Below are 21108 nucleotides of genomic sequence, written 5' to 3'. Positions count from 1 at the left end.
GTTTTCATTCCTAACCATAGCTTTTGAGTTGTGCTCATAAGCCTTTAGGCAAGTCATGCCGTAATGCCTTGTAGTAGGCAGTGGTGTCCTACAGAATAAAGAAATGTCTTCAGCAAAAGAAAGTATCTCTTGTCCTCTGTTGCACAGCATCATTGAAATGATTATTTCTGCTTAGAGTTGCTGAATATGCAGGAATACCAGAATATATTTCTGTTGATAGAAGATTTTTTTTTTTACTTTGACATTTGCGTACATTCATAGTTAATTCTTTTGTGTTTACCCCACCTGACAGGTAGATTAAAAGTCCTTATTGCCTAGTCTTAAAGCGTTGGTTAAGTACTTACACTGCAGCCTTTCTACATTTCAGTCCAAAGACTTCTCTTGTTCTTGCTATCTTTTCTTAACCTGTATATATATTAAAAATAATATTGCTTATCTGTAAATATTGGTTTGTTTTTATTGTGGTGTGATGGTTTGGGTGTTCCCTGCCCCCCCACACTTTAGAAATACCCAACTAGACTCAGCCGGCTCTATGAAGCTATTTATTTACAGCTGGCACAATATACAAGCAGATATTTACAGTATATACAGTTATATACAGAAATATACAAGGTAAAAGGTAATACAGAAACACAACTCCCCTTCAGAAACCTGAGTCCCCAGGAGGGGCACTCAACCACCCCTGCACCTTCCCCCTGCCCCTCTCAACCTTACCCCAGTCCTAAGGAAGAAAAGAGGTTCAGCCAAGAGGTTAAGAAGCAAAGTTAGTGGCAGGTGAGGTTAGGGAGATGTAGCTCAGTTAAAGCCCAGCTCGAGAGTGACAAAGATGGCAAGAGTGTTATCTAATGTTTTCATTTCTTCTTCAGCAAGACTCTGAGGGAAGCAGACATCACCATTGTTTTCCTTTCACAGCCTATGATCTAGTTCTTTTTCAACAAAACATTCTAGCCTGCTTCAAACTAGCACATGTGGGGATGAGGTGGTGTGTGTGCATGCATGTGGTTTTGCTTTTTTTGTTTTACTCAGGAGGAAGTTGGCTATCTCACTTTATAACACAAGAGGTGGACAGTTCAGTGGGCCATAGGAGACACTCTGGTGGCCTAAGCCCCATTATTTCAGGCACATTGTGAATCTAAAGTGAAACTTTTTTGATTTCCATCCCAAAGAGCAGACTGCTTTCTTGAGAACTGTGTGAGTACTTCCAAGAACAAAGTTGATGCATACTGTCCCGTGTGAAAGAAGTGACTGTGGATTACATAAATTGATATGCCTAGTCTGCCAAAGAACGAATACCTTCCCTCATTCCTGCTGTCATATGTCTATACAGGCTTCACTGGCTGGCAGCAGAGGAGGCTGGAGTTTGGCTGTTGCAGGCCCCAGAAACATGCTGTGTTTACATTCATATTTCTGTTAAAAAATACATTGTGAATTTTTTTCTTGAGAGAGAAAGTTAAATATACTTTGTGTTTGGATAATATGTAAAGTATGAGTTACTTAAATTCAGATGTGTTTGTAGCTCATGGATGTTTTTAATGGTTATTTAATCAAACAAACAAAATTCAAGCCAGAACAGACAATCCTCCCTTCCTAGACTTCTTAAGAAGGCATACCACATTTGCATCCAGAGAGCCAAACTCTTTGAACATGTATAGTACTTAACAGGTATTCAACCAGAATATGCTTTGTTTCGAAATGTTGTAAAAGGAAATGCTTACAGGCTCAGATGGCAAAGGGTAACGTTAAGGGTTTCTACCTTAGCTTATGGAGACTAAAGCAGTGCTACTCTCCAGCAGACACAAGACATAGGTGCTTTTTTAACACCTGGTTTCTGCTGTTAACTGAGGTAGAAATGCTTGTAGGTAGGCTTGTATGCACAGTGATTTTCAATATGTAGTGAAGTACTGACAAAGTTACTGACTTAGCTGTGCCAATTTTAGAACAGGAGACAGATCCTAAGTCAGTCATTCATGTCCCAAAGGCCATCTTTTCCTTTTTCCTTCTCTCTGTGCCACTAGTGTTGCCCCAATACAATTCCTATTGCCGGTTTCGGAGAAGCGCTGCTCTACGTAGTCCTCCTCTTCCCTGGCAGAGATGGGGCTATAATCGTTGGGATGCTTCTCTAGAAATTGTTTTGCTTTGACTGATTCAGTAGAGCTGCTGCTGAGTACAGTTGAAGGCTTAACCACTTGTTTGTGCTGGTGTCCTAACTACAAATGCAATCTGCTGTTCAAAGTATGAGGGGGTAGTGTAGTGCAGGTTTCCCATCATAGGTTTAAATTGTCTCTCTGTGCATTCTGAAGAGTAATAGTGCAAATATTCCTGGTGCAACTGACTTGATGGTGTGATCACTGTCAAGCAATCGCTTCTTACATTATCTATGAGAATTTTGAAAAGCGAACAGAAATCTGAGGTAGAGAATTTCCTTGAGAAAGGAAGGACTTGTTTTAAAACTTACCGCACTGGAAAAATTTAAGGGAAAGTTGGCTTTTTGTAGGAAGACTTACTTGTTTTTAAAGTAAATATTTCAGAAGTTTTACTGTTAGGACCAAAATTCTAGTAGTAAGATATGTCTCCATACATAATAAGGGGGTTTTGTGTCTTGAAAAAGGCAAAGTTAAAAGTCAGTATTGAGACTTTGTATCTCCAAAGTGTGTGTCATTAAGAAAATAGTGCCTAGACATAAGGATTCCCATGATAGAATTTAATAGCAAAAAAGAATCCAAAGGTTGATCTGTTTGTGTCCTGTGTCTAATGATAACTGGGGTTCTGTTTCTTTTATTTCGAGGTGAGAAATGAGACTGAAACATCATTGTCAGGTTTTTCTTTAATATTCTCTATAATATGTTTTGGAAACGTTGCAATGCTTGGGATAGGAGTTTGAAAAAGACTAGTGAGTTGGAAATCGCTTTTGGTTTTGTTTTCAATAAAAAATTCAAATACAGAAGCAGATTTTAACATAGCAAACTCTGCTTTACAACAATAATATTTAGTTTTGAAGTCTTAGTCTTTCAAAATGTTTTGTGACAAAAATGCTTTTGCATATTATTTACCAATGTAGATACATGTAGAGTTAATGCTGTTTCACTGGGACAAAAATTAATAAAGTGATGGCAAGAGATGAGTCTTTTCAAATCACTGTTTCAGTCTAGCTCTAAGAATAATGTTAAAATATGGTAGTTAGAAATGTCTTCTCTTTAGATCTCAACCACATTTTAAGACTTCTTTGTTCTTCCCCTGGTGTTTAAGAAAGCAGTGTGATTTTTAAATGAAACATTTAATTTGAACTAGGATTGGGCTAGCATGAGAACGCACTCTTTTTTCAAAAATAGCTCTTTTTGTTTGTTTGTGTTTTAGAAACTAGTTCAATGTAATGAATGCATTGCATATGGGAGCTAATCACGGAAAACAAGTTATGTTATGTCTTCCATCTTTCTAACAGGTGGTGAAGATGAGAAAAGATGTGAAGAAGGCCAGGGTCCTGACTGTTCGCAAACTAACCAGACACATCAAAAAGCTGAAGTTGAAAAAGTCAGTTTTAAATATCAGTTTTCTTGTTTGTGTGTTTGTAAATGATCCAGTATCTTAATAATTTTTCCAAGCACAGAGAAATGGGAGAAACATGTATTGCATTTTAAACATAAGCACCATGATGCAAAAAAAAGTCTTATGTTTGTTACTTTAGATAGACTAAAATTACTAACTAAAAAGCCATTTCAAAAAGGAGAGCTGGCATAATGTTTTTGAAAAATAGTGTATTGGAAACTAATCCAATTCACTTTTATTGTATCACATTTGATCTTTTAGATTGTTTTGCTATTTGATGTGTTGTGCAGCCTCTTCTCACTGCAACCTTTTCTCACCGCAGCGAGAAGGTTCTATAGTAAAAAATACTGTTCTGCTTGCATAGGTACACAGGTTATACTTGATTATTAATATAATGAGATTTACTTAATATTTAATTAAATACAACATTTTAAAGGTTAAGTTTTTTAAAATAACTGGCCCAAACTAGCTTACAACAGATCTTAATGGAAATAATATGTCTGTTACTATGTTCGATGTGTAAATGGAGGATATCTCACAACTTTAGTAACAGAATGCAAAATAGGAAGCAAATCAAGTGGTCTTTTATATTAAATATCACAGAACTGGAAATGGAATTTTATTTGAGATACCAGTGTCTCCTATCTATTTTTGATAAAAATTGTAGTTACTATTTTATAATAAAGTAACATTTGGTTATCTTACTGTTCTGATAAATCCTCAGTGGGGTTTTTGGTTTGTTTGTTTTTTTGCATGTTCAGGACAACAGAAGCATTAGAGTATGTTCAACTCTTAGCTAAAATGACTATTTAACAACAAGGGAATGTGTTCATGACCACTCTTGTGCTACTTGTATTTTGCTACTTAGTACTAGACCACAGAGGAATAAAGTGTACAGAGCCCAGATATTTTTTAATAAAGACAGACTTTATTTGCAGGGGTTCAGAAGACGTGAAATTAAAGAACCAAAAGCGAGTTGAGAGATTAATAGAAGAAATCCATGCCATGAAGGTAATAACATTTTTAGATATTTATGGCAATTAATTTTAATAACAAAAAACTTTGTCAATTTTCTGTGACTGTACTGCTGAAATTGAATTAAAATATTTCCAGAGTCAGCTTTGTCATTACTGTCATTACAGTTGGAAATTTATGAATATTTGTGTATTTCTGTGTTTATTTGCTGCATTTGTCAAGGTGTGAGACAGTTTGAGTCTTAAGCTTGCCAGGCTAAACATGAATTTATTTAGAAATGTGTGGTGCTTGAAGGATTTCCCATAACTGTTAAAGCACAGAAACAAAAGTTACCATTCTGCTCAGGAATATGGAAATAATTCTGTGTGCCTGACAAAGCAAAGCAGTATCCTCATTGTTGCTTCTTTTAGCTTTAAGTATGATGCAACTTGTATTTTGGTTTTGACTTCAAAGTTCTGTAGTAGTTGGAAATTTTAGCTGCAAGGGACTAAAAACCCTTAAGTCAGACTTTTCTTTCTGTTTATCTTAAGCTTTGATATCAGTTCATACAGTTTATATGTCTTCTGCATTATGACGTAGCAGCAAGTGCTTCACATAAAATGACTGTTTAGTTACTTTTCCTTGCTGACTGTCATGATTAATCGCCCTTCCCATTGTGTACTTGGTATTTTTGGTGTTGGGTCTTTTTTTTAACCTTTGTGGTTTGGTGGTTGGTTGTTTTTTCTTTTTTCTTTCTGGGTTGTGCACACAGATCTTAATCTTCAAAAAAGCTGGTAACTGGAAAGGCTTCACTGGCCCACTTAGATTTGCTTCGTGCCAGGTTTATCAGACAGAATCATGTATATTTTTAGAACTGTTCTTAAAAACGAGAGTCCTTGCAAATCACTGAAGGGGGAAGAGAGAATGGAGAGCATAGTATTAGAGTATTAGAGCATAAAAGGCCTGGTCAGGCAACATGGCTGTCATACTGAGGAATTCTGCTTTTCTGGATTGTCACCAGTCTTAATCTTTGATTGCTTTATTTTTTCATGATTCCTTTATGTGTCTGTTGCATGATGGCATGATGAGGATCCTGTAAAGGTCTCTCAAGTTACAATAGCATATCTCAAGTGATTAGGTGTGGTGCGTCACAGACATCAAAAGTTACCATTTTACTGGGGCATCTCTGAGTCCTCTTAAGAGGGTTTCACTGCAAGATCCATTCTTCACAACCCTTCCAGAAGTGTTCTCTTTGTCCACATTGTGCTTTTCCTTCCAGGACTGGCTTATATTGGCATCTTAAAGGCTGCCTGCACTAAGGACTGTGTTGGCCAAGTACATTCAAGCTGTTTCTTCAGTGGACATTAGTGAATGCAGGACTGACAGTGCTGAATTTAAGAGCGATTGTTAAGGGAAGATAGATTTGCAATCTGGACAGATGAACGCAAACAAATTTTGGCTTTGAAACAATATTTGAAAAGGGAGAAATCTTCAAAATGAGCAACTGAAAAAGAGGAAAAGTTCTCTCACTTCTCAGGAAGACAGCTGCTAAATATTCTTATTTTTCTGAAAAATGTGCTATAAGTGGTCTTTCTGGTATAAAAAGATGCACCTTTATTTAATTTTTTTAATATATAACAAGAAGGTTAGGTCTATTGGGAGTTTTTTGTCTTTAAAAATTAAGAAAGATACAGTTACTAGTTCTACAGTGTATTTGTTTCTTAGAAGAGAGAAATTTACTATTTCGTATGAATTGCAGCCGAAAAGACATTACTTACATCATTTCTTCACCACTTGATTTCTAGACCTAAGACAGCTTTTTGGAGTTGTCATAGAAACATTCCTCATTCAGCATGGAAGAGTGACTATCAGCTGTCACAGAAATAATTGTTATTATTTGAGATAATGAGGGATTTTATACTGGTGTAATGTCATTCCCAGCAACCTTTTTTCTTAAGTTATTGATCATAGGATTCGTAAAGAACTTTTGCATAACCTGAATGGATATTTTATAACTTCTAGAAAAGAATGGGCTATGTAGAAATGGTTAATGAGGTAAGCTGGTAAGTGTTCTATAGAGTCGCAACTTAGAGCAGTATTGTTTTACCCAGACCATTCTCATCATTTTGACTGTGTGGATCCTGAACACTTTCCAGAGGAGATTCAAAATCATGTCAAAACTGATCATCTGACTGTGTGCATAATACAGGAGTTGGTCATTTTCCAATAGTCGACATTCTACTTCAGTGTTTCATGTAAAGAGAAAATGCCTGCCTTCTCTCTTGTTGACTGCCTAGTCTTGAGGAGTATATCAAGTTGCAAAGAAAAGTTCACCTGAAAAGACAAAACCCAAAAGAAATAATTACGCCAGCCAGATTGGTTTGGAGTCAGAAAGTGGACGTTAGAGACCAGAGTCTGACTTTGTGTGTGTATTGAAATTAGGAGATTTCTTGAGATGGCTGCCTACTCCCCCAAAACAAAAGTGAGGGGAAAAGTAATACACAGAACTGAAGATTGAGGCAAAGACATAAGCATTTAATGTAACATAAGATACCATAATCACACTGCATATAGCTAATAATCTGATTAATGTATGGTTACCTTAATTTAGCCTGTTTGCAGAAGGTCAGTGAAATATAGGGCGTGGAAAAAGAAGCAAACAGTATGAAATAGAAAACCAAAGCCAGCAGCCCTACTCCCACCCGTTCTACCACCTTGTCTGCATGAAAGAGCCAACACCCAAGAACTTTGAACCTAGATGCAGCAACTGGAAAAGGAAGCCTCCCATGTTGCAGTCTGAACCTCATGCCCTATAATAATTTGCTCCAGTTAGTAATTTCATTTTTTGAAGCTGGCATGACAGCATCATGGTATGAATAACAGCAGCAGATTCAACTCAATCCATGGCAGCTACTTGTTTTATTGGTTGGACAGAGACACAAAGAGTTGCAGTATGATGGAAAAAATACATCTTTGAAAGAAAAGGAAAATTGTACAAATTCTGTTCATTTTTTTAACCAGTTGCACAAACCAGCATACTTCTTTCTAAAGATGCATTTTTCTTCCATCTGTCAAGAATGGACCCAGACCCCCTTTCCCCTACCACATATCCAGGAAAGGCCTTCTGGAGGCTGCTGGCATGAAGAAAGTCTTTTGTGAAGGACTCTATGATGACCTCAGAAGGCCCAAGAGGAAGATTCCATCTCACAGGAAATTTATTTCAATCTCAGGGAAGAGAGACTGAAATTCTCTTGAGACAAGTGTGTCAAAATCTCTCTTAATGCAACGAGATTCTCAGGAATAAAACTGGAGGGGTTAAAATCCCAATGAGGGGTTTCCTTACTTTCCTAAGAATTGCATTTCTGCATTCAGCTGCCTGTAAACCTGCAAATCTTTCATACTAGTTAATTTGCCTGTGGAATCTTAGTTCATTTACTTGGGGAATTAGTTCATTTACTTGGTCAGCACAGCATGGCAATAGGGCTGCTGCTACTTCATAGAACATTTTTTTTTATCTTTCGACCCCACTGTAACACAAAAATAAAAATAAATTGCCTTGTGTTTTATCTGTTGTTAGAAGCTGACTGCTCGCAGCTGGCTTAGCAGGCCTTGTAGGAGCTGCTGTCCTTCTGAATGAGGCAAGTGTGAGTTTTCAGGTGCAAGATCTTCTCTTTCTAGTGCACAACCCAACTAATTACAATTGATGTTAAAGAATGAAGAAAATGCCTGCTATTATTTGATAACTTTTGTTCTGTCATTACCTCTTGGAGGATGCTTTTTTCCTCTCTTCAAGTAGACTCTAGCAGACACTACTGGCATAATTTCACTGTGATTGTACTATTTCCTAGGAGTGGGGTATAACTAGGTGTTCAGTTTTCAGGTTAAATATTGTCTATGTGTATGTTTTTGGTATCCTGTGCATACTCCCATATGCACAGTTCTGCATATTTTGAAGACCTAGAAGGTCTTGGTGCTAGGCTATATTCTTAAAAAAAATTGTTATTTGGATTTACAAATAGCATATATTGTGTTATTGTTCCAATGACATTAATTTTTGTTTGTGTATGTTTTCACTGTTGGAATTTAAGAGATTATCATTAACTTAATTGGCAGATGCAGTTAATAATGTCTCAAGCACAAAATGAAAAGTCAGCACTGTGGGAGGTAGAGCAGTTAAAAATTCCAACTACATGGATGCATGAACTGGGGTAGTTGTTTGAAGGAGTTCTCAAGGCTATTGGAATAGTATGCTGTTTTTTTTTTTTTAGTTCTTCAGATTTTGTTTTACCTGAATCATAAAAACTGCTTAACAGTTCCTGAAAGATGTGGAAAAAACCTGCTCTTTTCTAGTCCTTCTGCTGTGATTCTGCTCTTTTAAAACACAAAATTGTGTACTGGGAGTTGAACTAGATGACCCTTGGAGGTCACTTCCAACCCAAACCATTCTATGATTCTGTGCTTACAGGAAATGCTTAATTGTTTGTTAAGCTTGATGGTACTGTCAAAACAGCATAATTACCCAGTTTGGACTACTACTTAGCATGTTTATGAAGCTATGATCTTTTTAAAAGTTTCTTTGCACAAATTTAACTTGACTCTTTGGTGATTTCTTAGCAACATGTAGCATATCCTGAACTATGTAAATTTCTTGGCTGAGATTAGAACTTAATCCAACTTTGTGTTTGCTTTACTGTGCATTTAGGAGTATATTTTGTCTTTATCTTACAACAAAAAATCTTTATATTATGGAAGAAGTTGCTATAGCAATATTGGTTTTGGAGGACGCAAACACAATAGGGAAAACATATTCTGGATTTTGGAGATAAGCAGCAATTGGTTACAACCACTGTTACATGGCTTGAGAAGAAGCATTCTCTATTCTGATAAAGTTTGTCCCTGGAGAAACAAATACACCAGTACTGTGCTTTTGTTTTAATACACTTAAACCAAATTATTTATCACAGAATAATGAGTTCAGTAGAAGAAATACAGGAACAAAATAGTACTTTTTTTTCTCTCAACCTTTAGCAAGATAAGAACAGAAATGGAGTTGCCTATTAACTCCAGTGCTACTTTCAAGTTTTTAAAGGCCAAATTATATTGTAAAGGTAAAGCTTCAGTCTGAAGGATGTTTTCACAGTATTTGGTCTTGGAACAAAAATCATCCAGTTTCATGAGAGTAGTAGTGATATGGGTGAGAAAGGGCTGTTGCTCAAGACTAGGTAGCTGATGATTTTATAGTAGGTCAGCCTACAAAGCTTGATAGATCTTTCTTTTAGTGTCCTGAAACACCAGTCTTTTTCAAAAAGCCATGTAGTATTTCTACTGACAGATACAGTTTTTGATTAATCCTTTCATCTCAAATTCTGTCAGGGCTGAGGTAGAAAGCTCTTCCATGTAGGAAACACAATATAAGTAGCACCTAACAATGTAGAAAAAGACAGTGTGGATAACCAGTATGTTCCTGAGTCCAAATGCAAAAAGAAAGTCCATGAAAGGTGGAGAAATGTAGAGATACTGCTTGAATGCACAGGGGCAGTGATAAAAAACTCACACGAGTTTCCAGATAGTGAGGGATATGAAGGTCTGCATCAAGGGCTTATTCAAGTACTCTGGAAGCAAAAGTAGGACTAAGAGGAAGTAAAAGTGCACAGCTCAGTAAGAAGATATGGAAAAGGTTGAGGTGTTGAGTGCCTTTCTCTCCTCTGGATTTTTACTAGTCAGTTTTCTGTTTGGCTTCTGAGCTTCCAGAACCTACAAGCAGAGTCTATGGGAGTGAGATGCTACCCACAGCAGAAAATTATGTCGTTAAGGAATGCATAGTTCGTTTTGACATCCAAACTCATGGAAACAGATACCTTGTATTTGGGGTGAAGGAGATGTGTCTGCTTTCATAATTTCTGAAAGGTCATAATAATTGGAAGACATTAGTGACATTCAGAAAAAGGAAAACATCAGTGCTAACTTCAAAGAGAATGTTAGCGAATATCTACTGGTCAGTCTCAGCTTAATATTCAGGAAGGTTATGGAGATGTCTTTCAGAAAGCTAATTTCAGGAACAGGAAGGACAGAAAGATGACTGGGAATAGGCAGAATGGATTTACCAAGGGTGAAGTGTGCCTAACAGAACTGATTACCTTCTGTGATGAGGTGACTACCTGCATGGACAAGAGCAAAGCTGCAGGTGTTTTATACCTGGACTTCAGTAAAACCTGTGGCAGTCTCCTGTAATCTCCTTATAGCCAAACTAGAACCAGAAAGACAAAGAAAGGAATATTGTGATTTATGAGAGAGCAGAATTCATGCAACACTGCTGACAGTGGATTACAAGTCAGATAAGAGCATTAGGGTCAGCATTGCCGGACACACCAACATGGATGATGTTATTTTATCTTTTACACAACACTTTATCAGAAAATAAATAATAAATCATAGAATAAATTTGTTTAGAAAAGGCCCTTAAAGTTAACAAGTCCAGCTCTTAACCTAGCACCTCCAAGTCTACCACTAAACCATGTCCCTAAGCACCACATGTCTTTTAAGTACCTCCAGAGACAGTGAGTCCACCACTTACTTGGGCAGCATGCTCAGTGCATGACAACTCTTTCAGTAAAGAATTTTTTTGTAATGTCCTAAACTTCCTTTGGTGCAACTTGAGGCTATTCCCTCTCATCCTATCACTTACTACTTGGGAGAGGAATCATAGAATCACAGTATCAATCAGGTTGGAAGAGACCTCCAAGATCATCCAGTCCAACCTATCACCCAGCCCTATCCTATCAACTAGACCATGGCACTAAATGCCCCATCCAGGCTTTCCTTGAACCCTTCCAGGGACAGCAACTCCACCACCTCCCTGGGCAGCCCATTCCAATGGCAAATAACTCTCTGGCAAGAACTTCCTCCTAACATCCAGCCTGTACCTTCCCCAGCACAAGTTAAGACTGAGTCTGCTTGTTCTGTGGCTGCAAGAATTTTATCACAGATTAAAGATTTGTTGCAGATAGTTAGGTCTTCACAGTGATGATCATCTTCATCTGTTTTCTGAAGTTCCAAAATCCTTTATTATGAGAACCTGGCTTGCAGCTACAGTAATGGCAGTGACAGGTAGGTGGTGGTATTTTGGAAAGTCTGACATATGTTTTGACTTAGGAACATGTAATTAAACACAAGTGTCATGATAATATGTTGTCACTGGAAGACCTTTGTGATTAAAAGGACTCAATTTGACACTTCTTAGTGTATACAACTATTTTAATACACTAGGAGTAAATATAGTTGAAATATTTTAAGATGATATTTCAGACAATTGATTCTAAAAGACTACAGTACATGAGGAAAATATTCCACATCATAGAATCATGGAGTCATCCCTTTTTCAGGGAGCTGCACAGAGCAATAACGTGTCTTGTGAGCTTCCTTTTCTCTAAACTAAGCAAGCCTAGTTCCTTCAACAACAGCCTTCCCAGGGTGGAGAAAGCCGTCTTCAGACAACTAAAAGTAACCTTATGTCCACAGTCTGTTGCAGACTTGTACTGCCCCTGCTGTAGAGCTATAAACCACAGTGCTAATGGTAACTCTTAACACAAGTGATTCAGGAGCCAGTGACAGAAGATCCTATGCTGGACCAGATATGTAAAGAAGTCAGTATGATAAAGGTCAGAGGCAACATTGCTAAGTGAACCTGAGGTGAAGTAGTTCAGGATATTGAGGCACAGCAACAAAAAAAAAAAAAAAAAAAAAAAAAAGACAGGATTCCTGACCTTTAGGAGAAAAGAATTTGGCCTTCTCAAGCAGCTGCTTGGAAGAATCTCATGGTAGGTTCTGGAGGGAAGCCCCAGAGAGTTTGATATTTCAGGTATTCACCTGACAATGAGATCATGACCAAGTCAAATGTAAAAGGCAAGTGTGCGAGGTGGAAACAGAGACAGATGCCCTCTGGGGAGGAATACAGAAGCATTGCCCGAGTGTGCATCTGTAGTTGAATATGGTGAGGATCATGAAGGGCAACTCAAAGGCTTCTGTAGGAATATTAGCAGCCAAAGGAAGACTAGGGAAAATGTGAGTCCCCTAGTGAGTGGACAGGAAATCTCTGATAAAGGACATTTAAAAGGTCAAGATGATCCATCATTCTTCATGCTAGTCTTTACTGGTAAAAGCAGCCTTTGGGAATCATGGGACCCTGGAGCCACTGGGAAAGTCCAGACTTAAGAAGATTAATACTTGATGGAAGAGGATCAGGCTAGGGAACAACATCAAACTAAGTGGGCATAGACAAGTCTGTAGGACCTATCTTTGTTGTGGTAAAGGAGGTTGATTCACTCAGTGACTGCTGTTCTTAACTTTCATCACATTTCATATTATACGTTGCTTGTATTCATGTTTATGCTAAAATGAGATACCCCATATTGAAAACAGCCTTTCCCAAGTCAGTGTCCTGTTTGCTTCTCTTGTGGAGTCAAATTGTCGTAATGGAGCAGTGAGAAAACTGTGGAATTTGATAGCTGGGGCTTTTTTCCTAGGTAGCAAGCAGAAAAGATGCTTAGAATTGTAAGAAAAACTGACATGAAAGTGTTTGGAGCAGGTCCCGTACAGTACAATTTTATTTGGAATGAAAAAAAAAGCTGACAGACATGTTTGCTGTTTTATTTCATTGGCATTAACAGAAGTAATGGTTTTCTTCTACACCAAGTACTGCTGTGAATTGTGTAAAAAAGATGGACTTCATTTCTTAAATAAAAGTCAGTACAAATTTCACCAGCTCCATTTTCAAGACTTTGTTGTTGACAAGATACTTAGAAGTAATATCATGGCATTTTGTTTCTTATCCACTAGATTCTTGGTTACAAAGTGAAAACAGATCATAAAGGCAGCTTTTTTGTTGGATTTGAGACAACTTAAGGAAAATATTAAAGTAGATTCTTGGTAAAGATTATCAACTATCTTAAAAATATGGCTTGCATGTGAAGCTTTTCCCTCTTGATTCTTGTGTAAGAATTTTACTTTTTTTTTTTTTTTTTTTTTTTTTTTTTGAGGATGCAAAATAAGCCATTTTCACTTTTTGAGAAATATGGCTTGCAGATGAGTCTCCATCTCCTTTCTGGATTCCGCATAACTGTTTTTATTGTTTATTTTAATAAAGAGGCAACCTTTGCAGTAGTACAAAAAACAAATTAATGCAATCCGTATGCCCTCATTTATTTCAAAGTGGAGCAGCGACAGCAAACCAAACCACGTATTATTACTCAAAATAATGACAGAAGCGTCAGCATGTTTCTGTGCTCATATTTAAAATATTTATCTGTTTTCCAAGTAGTTAGTTTCTTTTTGTAGTTGACTTCTTTCATCATCCCAATGTGTTTTTCACTTTGGTGCACAAACTTAGGCCTCTTCGTTAACCTCCATACTTCTCTTGAACCTGAGATAAGAAAATACATTTTTGTAAGCACTGCATACCTTTCCTTTACCATTTGGCTATCCCATGCTGATATATACTAATAATACTAGCTAATAGCTGCCAAATAAGATTTATCTTGTTAGATCTAGATTGTTGGACTAGATGACCCTTGAGGTCCATTCCAACCCAAGCCATTCTGTGATTCTGTCTCTGCAGCACTTCTAGTTTAGTTTCTTGCTGCATGCTAGTTGGCCTGTGTATTTTAGTTATTCTGCAGAAGCTAAGAATATCTTCAGTACATAGTGAATCAATTTAGTATGGTGGAGCAATATGAAACTGTCCTCATATTTTTAATCAACTGTCTATTTTGGGACTCTCCCTTTTGAAAAAAAAAAAAAAGTGCTGCAAAAATTAGGTCTCCTGTTTTTCACAGCTGTTATAAAAAATGTTACTGAATACTACAGCAAAGGTTTTATTCTTATTTATTTGATTTGAAAGGGTTGGTAGTGGAGATTAGAGACCTGCTGTAAATATCTTTATAGCCACTTGTAAACAAAAAAATGCAGAATGGTGGCTGTAGCTGGTATAACTATTCCAACTGATGCTTTTGTGTGTAAAATCGTATTTCCCCCATGGTTGCCTCATGCTTGCAAATAAAGAGAAGACAAAAATAAAAGTGTTCTGGGAATGTAATACTATTGTAAATATTTCTGCAGTGCCGGACAGACTCATTTGCACTTTTCTTAAAAGAATTTATTTAGTGAACATATGGATGAATGATTGTACCTTTAGGAGATTAAATTCATGTCTTGCAAATCAGCGGGAGATCTTTGAAGGAATAAATACAGTGGATGTTGCTGATTAATACTTGTGGTGGTTTGGCTGTTACCCGCCCCCCCACACTTTAGAAGGTACCCCAGCTAACTCAGTCGGACTCTGGGAATATAAATAAAGCTATTCATTTACAGCTAGCACAATATACAAGCAGATATTTACAGTATATACAGTTATATACAGAAATATAACAGTTAAAAGTAATACAGAAGCACAACTCTCCTCCCAGAAACCTGAGTCCCCAGGAGGGGCTCCCAACCACCCCTGCACCTTCCCCCTGCCCCTCTCAACCTTACCCCAGTCCCAAGGAAGAAAAGAGGTTCAGCCAAAAGGTTAAGAAGCAAGGTTAGTGGCAGTGAGGTTAGGGAGATGTAGCTCAGTCCGAAGCCAGCCAGAAAGTGAAGACAAAATGGTGAAAGTGTTATCTAATGTTTTCCTTTCTTGTTCTGATACCTCTCAGCGAGACTGTGAGGGGAGTAGACATAACCATTGTTTTCCTTTTCACATCCAATTAGCTACTTTTTCTCACCAAAACATTCTAGCCTGCTTCAAACTAGCACAATACTGCATGTTGTTTTAAATGTCCAAAAAGCTATTGTCTAGCCTTCACCAAACCTTTGGTGTTTTGGGAGATTTGGGGTGTGGTTGGTTGTGGTTTGTGGTGTTTGTTTGTTTAAAAAAGCTGTTTGTGGATATGAGGGTTTTTTCTTCTAGTCTCAGAGTTAAATATGTTCAGTGGAAGAGATGGTTAATTTTTGTGATGGTGGAGAGCCAGTAGTGGAGTTCTGCTGGAATTAGTGCTGGAAATTATTCAGAAAACGAGAATGAATGACAGTTCCATAATCCAAAATTTCAGGATAATAAAGATGCACTAACACACTGCAGAATAATATTACAGAATTTCCTAACTGCCTAATAGAATGGCTAAAGAAATTCAGTAGAGGAAAATGTAAAATAATGCATGTGATAATGAGAATTCTGTTTCCAGTGGTTCATTTTGCACTTGATTGAAAGTGACTATTACCAGTGAGGAGGTGGATGCTGGAACTACCACAGTTAACTTGTGTGAAAATTCTGTATTGCTATTTGGTGTCTTCAAACAGAAGAGAGTTTGCTCCTATTTAAATGAATTGTGACAGTTTAGGTGTTACCTGCCCCCTACTCTTACGAAATCACCCAGACTGGACTCAGCCAAGCTGGAAATTAAGAAATGAAGCTTTATATTTACAGCTTAACACAATATACAAGCAGATATTTACAATATATACTGCTATAATACATAAATATACAAGTTAAAAGTGATACAGAAACACAACACCCCTCCCAGAAACCGGGATTCCCCAGGAGGGGCTCCCAACCACCCTTCCACCTCCTTTCCACACCTCTACCTTACCCTAGAGTTTGCCTTACGTGCAAGGTGAGTTTGGAGGATTGGCCAGAGTGTTAGAAAGCAGAAGGATTAGTTTCACAGAAAGCAGCATAGGGAGAAAAGTACAGGCACCAGCTGCAACAGAGCCAAACTGCATTAGCTTTGTTTTGTGTTCTTGTTTTTATATATCTCAGTAAGCCTATGAGTGAAGTAGACATCACCATTGTTTCCTTTCGACGGGCTGTAATCTAAAATCTCTCACTAAGATATTTCAGCTAACCTCAAAGTGTCACAGCCATATACTGCCCAAGTGTTGTCATTAGTGTATTTAAACAAAAACAAACTGAAAACACACATGCACACACACAAAAATCCTCTGTAAAATAAGACTAGTAGAAGTGTAAACAAAAGTGCAAAAGGATGATGAGAGATATGACATAGCATCTACAGAAGGTGTAACAAAATTGGAATGGGATTCCCCAAGATCTTAAGTAAATTGCTGGTGCTGGAGGTTTACATAATTCACGTATTTGTCCTGCTTAATTATTTTTCACTTTGTTTACTAGTATTTTGCTCAGGAGCTCTTAGCACCCAATTTGGACAATTGCAGGTACTGTTAAAAATCATAGCATTTTTCGTGGTTTATTGCCAGATGCCTTCCTTCCATGTTTACACCTCATCTTGAGCCAATGTGATGGCTGGTTTGTCTTGCTCAAGATATTTAGGAAAGGTGGAAAATATTTTCTTCCCCATGGTGCTTTAAGAGAAGACTGGTGGAAGAGTACTTTTCTTGGAGATAGTGTGTACTCGGAAAGGGAATGGAAAAAGGAAATTCTTTCTTTCTCTATTCTGTATAAATTTCAAACTCTTTTTCTTTCATGCCCTCTGGAAGCAGACAAAGGGGCTATGTATGTGTATATTCACACTCTTCTGCCTTTTCCTGCATCTTTCCAGGTTATTCTGTTTTCCATACTAATTCCTGTTTCCCTATGTATTCAAACCAGAATCTGGCAGATGGAGATTCTTAGCAGGATTGCACCCCTTTGTCATTCACCATCTTTATTGAGAATGTTGTGAGAATATAGCATATCCTTTTCATGGCTGCTTTGGTGGCAGTCCTGCTGGCTCAAGACCCTGCTGGAAGAAGCTAAACTGAGAATGAGGCAGCGTTGTGCTAGTTGTGCACAGCGTCCTCTTCTGGTAGGTAATGCTGGTTTTCTTTTAAATTTTTCAAAAATAGTTCATCTGGCAACCAGCAGTACTGGCAACAATTCTGAATACCAGGGATAGTAATTCAAAACCAAAGATAGTTCCAGCCAGTGCAGGACTGCTTGGAAATATGTTAACCCTGAAATTGCATGTGGTTGTTATTTTAATATTAGAAAAGCAGTGTGGAACAAATTGCCAGTACAGAGTGAAATTACAGATTGTACCAGTCCAAGTGAACACTGACATTCAGATTTAAAAGATGTTCAAAATAAAAAGAGTATCCAAATAACAATAATTCTGGCATCATCATGCTTGCTGTCCTGAATAATCCAGTGAGCTTGGTTTCTTCTGTTTTTTTTTTTTTTTTTTTTTTTTTTTTTTTTTTTTTGGGTGCTTTTCATTTGAGTGCTTGTAATTGTAGCTTTTATAATACTTTCTACTTCTGAATTTGTCTCAAGATTACAGACTTGCTAACTCGTTTTTTCTGTCCTATGGTGAAAACAGTGACTGCTGCTCCTTGAATGGCTTCTGAATAAGATGGGAACCTCCAGAATTAAGCAACTCATTTAATCTAAGTGATGAAATAAAATGCCAAGTTCACAGTGTTCATCTCAGTGAACTGATGTAATTGCTGGCATTTGACTTGCATACCTCTTGAAATATTAAATTAGTTTATAAACGTGGCAGAAAAGAGCCACCCTATACTTTCCAAATAAAGCTTGGGTATTTTACAATAGCTTAAACTATCTATGTTAACCATTCTTTTGGAGAGTTACTTTTTCATTTAGTTTCATTATGAAATGGCCTGAATAAGTAATCTTCTTTGCATGCTCTGCTTTTAAGACAGCTTGTATAGCACAGCAGAATAAGGCTATTTAGCTAGAGGAATTTAATCATTTGGGTGAAAGCATTTATAGGAATATTGTGTAGTTTTGTTTCAGTATTTTAAAAACTTTCATTTTCCAGAGAACAATAAATCCAGAAAACCATAGGATTTTTGTAGTGTAAAAATTAGTAGATGAAAACTCTCAGGTTGACATTGCATTTCACTTGGATCTAAACTGAGACAGCAATACTGTAGACATTTAGTAATGTTTAAGATTGGTGCCAGCAAAAACCTGACACCAGTGTAGTTAACAAAAAGAACAATTGCAAGACAAGCTCCACTTGAAACACATTCTTGCCTTCCCAATGATTCACTGTGATTTTTGCAGTACTCTTTTTTTTTTGTTATTAATAAGTTGGTAATAGTTAATTTCCAAGAAAAGTGAATGTCATATATTCATCTAAAACTTAGATTGTTGTACAAAGTTTTGATTTTTCTTTGGAGTAGTTTTGTTGTAATCATTCCCTCCAGTGACTTACTTGGTTTTGGGATTTTGTTTGGTTTGGGGTTTTTTATGTGTTTGGGTTTTGGTAGTTTTTTTGTTTGGTTGTTTTTTTTTTATTGGGTTTGATTTTTTTTTTAATGGGTTTTATTTTGGGTTGTTTTGGTTTGGGTTGGTTTTTATTTTGTTAGTTTTTTTGTTTGGTTGGTTTGGTTTGTTTTTAATGAGAATTTAGTTTTACTATTTTGTCTTATTCTGTTCTTTAGTATTCCTGTCCAAGTTGTTATTAATCCAACAAGGCTAAAAATTAAATGGTTTCAGGGAGATTAATTTTTATTTTGAGAAGTTGCATACCAAAATGAAAGGGCAAGTTAAAACAACAGTGGAATTATTTTGGAAATGTAAGGCAATCTAATGAATATGCCAGGTCATTAAAAATACATGAAGCTTTCTTCAATGTATATTATAGGAAAATTAGCAACCGTACAACCCTTTCTTTGTATGCTTTCCTTTTCGTAATGCAGAATCTAGATATTTGATAAGTGAAAAATACTATAATTACTGCAGGATATAATAATAATCTTAAACCCTAATGACATAGGGGAATGTATTTGAATTATAATTCATTTAATTTGTCTGCAATTAGAGAGAAAATGTCTTATTATTTCTACCGGTTAAAACCTCTGGTTTCAGTATGTGATGATATAGAATCAAATCATACAGTCAGGTTGCCCAGAAAAGCTTTGTTGGCCAGACTGGTGGAACAAAAAAAGATCTGTGGAATCTTTTTTGTTGTGGTTTTGCTTTCCGGCAGTTGTGTGTTCTTTAGAACACAGGTATTTACAGTAAAACTTGACTTTTATGGAAAACTAAATCTGTACATCACATACTTTGAACTTTTATTAAACTTACGTTGGCTGTAAGCTCAGCACAAGTTTTAACTCCTTGAAGTCATTTATTGAAAGAAGGTAGTGTCCTGAAAATGCGCAGACTTCTGAAATTATGCTTATTCAAACAATAGTAGTAAATAATGTGCAAGACTGCTTGTATGAAAGCAGATTTAGTAATGACAAGTTCACACAACATGTAGAGTATTTCTAATTGGAAAGACTTTCCTGCCCCCATTGCAATGTGACATTTCGCTTTCATGTAGAAAAACAAATATGTTAGTAATATGCTGATTTATTTGTCTTGTTTATGTTAATCTTGATCACACTTGTGCCTCAACACACAGTCTTTACTTTGTCATTGTATTACGTTATATTAGATGAAAAGGACTGGGAATCCACCTTGCTGAATAAAATCACCCTGCAGTGATTAATTAGTATCTTTTTGGATCTCTTTTAAGACCCAGTAGAGTACTGTGTAATTTACAAGCTTAACATGTTTGTACCGCTTAGATTTGTTTTGCCCATATGTAGTTTAAAATGCGAGGATTTATGACAGGGAGGCACCGATATGTCACAAATGAATCTATGGCAGTAGCTTGCAAATAGACTCCATTGTTTTCTCTGCCTGGAAGATGTAGGCTTTTGCATAACTATCCACACAGCAAAAACACCGAGTGTCACCTTGTCAGGATGAACAGCAAGTTCATGCTGAGCAAGGCAGAGAGGTCTTTAACCTTATTGTGATTAAATTAAGCATATCTTGCCTTTTATGTACCTAAGTATTTTATAAATGTTTCTGTGTCTGTTAAAAGTTTTAGAAATAAATGCTTTTAATTGTATTTTGTTTAAAGCAAACCTGGACTGAGTGAGGTTTGGGAGGCATAGGAAGGCCCTTCTCTGTGTTGTATGGCAGGATTCTATAAACTGGTGCACCTGAAGCCCTAAAGTTTAACAGCACATTCTCTGCCCCGAGCCTCAATTGTGTTTGACCCAAGAACTGCAAGAATAAGTGCCCATTTCAACTGTTTGTGGGCAAATGAGTGAGCTAACACCTCTAGGTTTGGTGAGTGCAGGTTTTTTTTCCAAATGATTGCTTAAAAGAAGCAAACAAAAATCTTATGAAACTGTTCAGCACAGACATGTCTGAATACTTGAAGGGCAGTAATGTTCTGAACAAGTGACTTGGCAGTTTGTGTCCCCTTTTAATTTTCTGAGCATCAGTGAAATTCAAGTCTGTGACAGGGACAGCCCTAACAATGGCATCATAGACTCACTGTGACTCAGTCTACCTCTAATGAGAGTGTAATCGACCCCTAGATTTTTATCCACAGTTTGAAACCCTTTGTCTACCACAGCAGTCATTTTAAACCCTTAGTTACTGTGGTATATAATATTTTCACATCCAGGGATGAGAAGCATTACATTATGTAAAGTGTCTGCAGCAGGAGGCAATAGCAGGTTTTTTTTAGAACCAAAGTGTCGAGATACTGGGTTGAATTCCTGATGAAAAATAATTTTTTTTTTCCCTTGCCACACTTTGAGATTGTGCTGATATGTTTAGTAAGAAGAAGTAGGTGCAAAGAT

The 21108-nt window shown here is 36.9% G+C and overlaps 1 protein-coding gene across 2 annotated transcripts in view; it reads left to right on the top strand.

Annotated features, from left to right (window-relative positions):
- Nucleotides 1–21108, top strand: part of SRFBP1 (serum response factor binding protein 1) — an 82983-nt gene that overhangs the window by 27975 nt on the left and 33900 nt on the right. For both annotated transcript variants that reach the window (XM_064140358.1, XM_064140359.1), the window contains exons 2-3: nt 3440–3528; nt 4482–4554. In XM_064140358.1, the coding sequence (XP_063996428.1) occupies nt 3440–3528; nt 4482–4554 (162 nt within the window). The remainder of the gene's footprint in view (nt 1–3439; nt 3529–4481; nt 4555–21108) is intronic.

The sequence above is a fragment of the Pogoniulus pusillus genome, chromosome Z (assembly GCF_015220805.1).
Source record: "Pogoniulus pusillus isolate bPogPus1 chromosome Z, bPogPus1.pri, whole genome shotgun sequence".
Lineage (NCBI taxonomy): Eukaryota > Metazoa > Chordata > Aves > Piciformes > Lybiidae > Pogoniulus > Pogoniulus pusillus.
The sequence above is the reverse complement of the archived record's forward strand: the minus strand, read 5'-3'. Positions and strand labels throughout refer to the sequence as shown.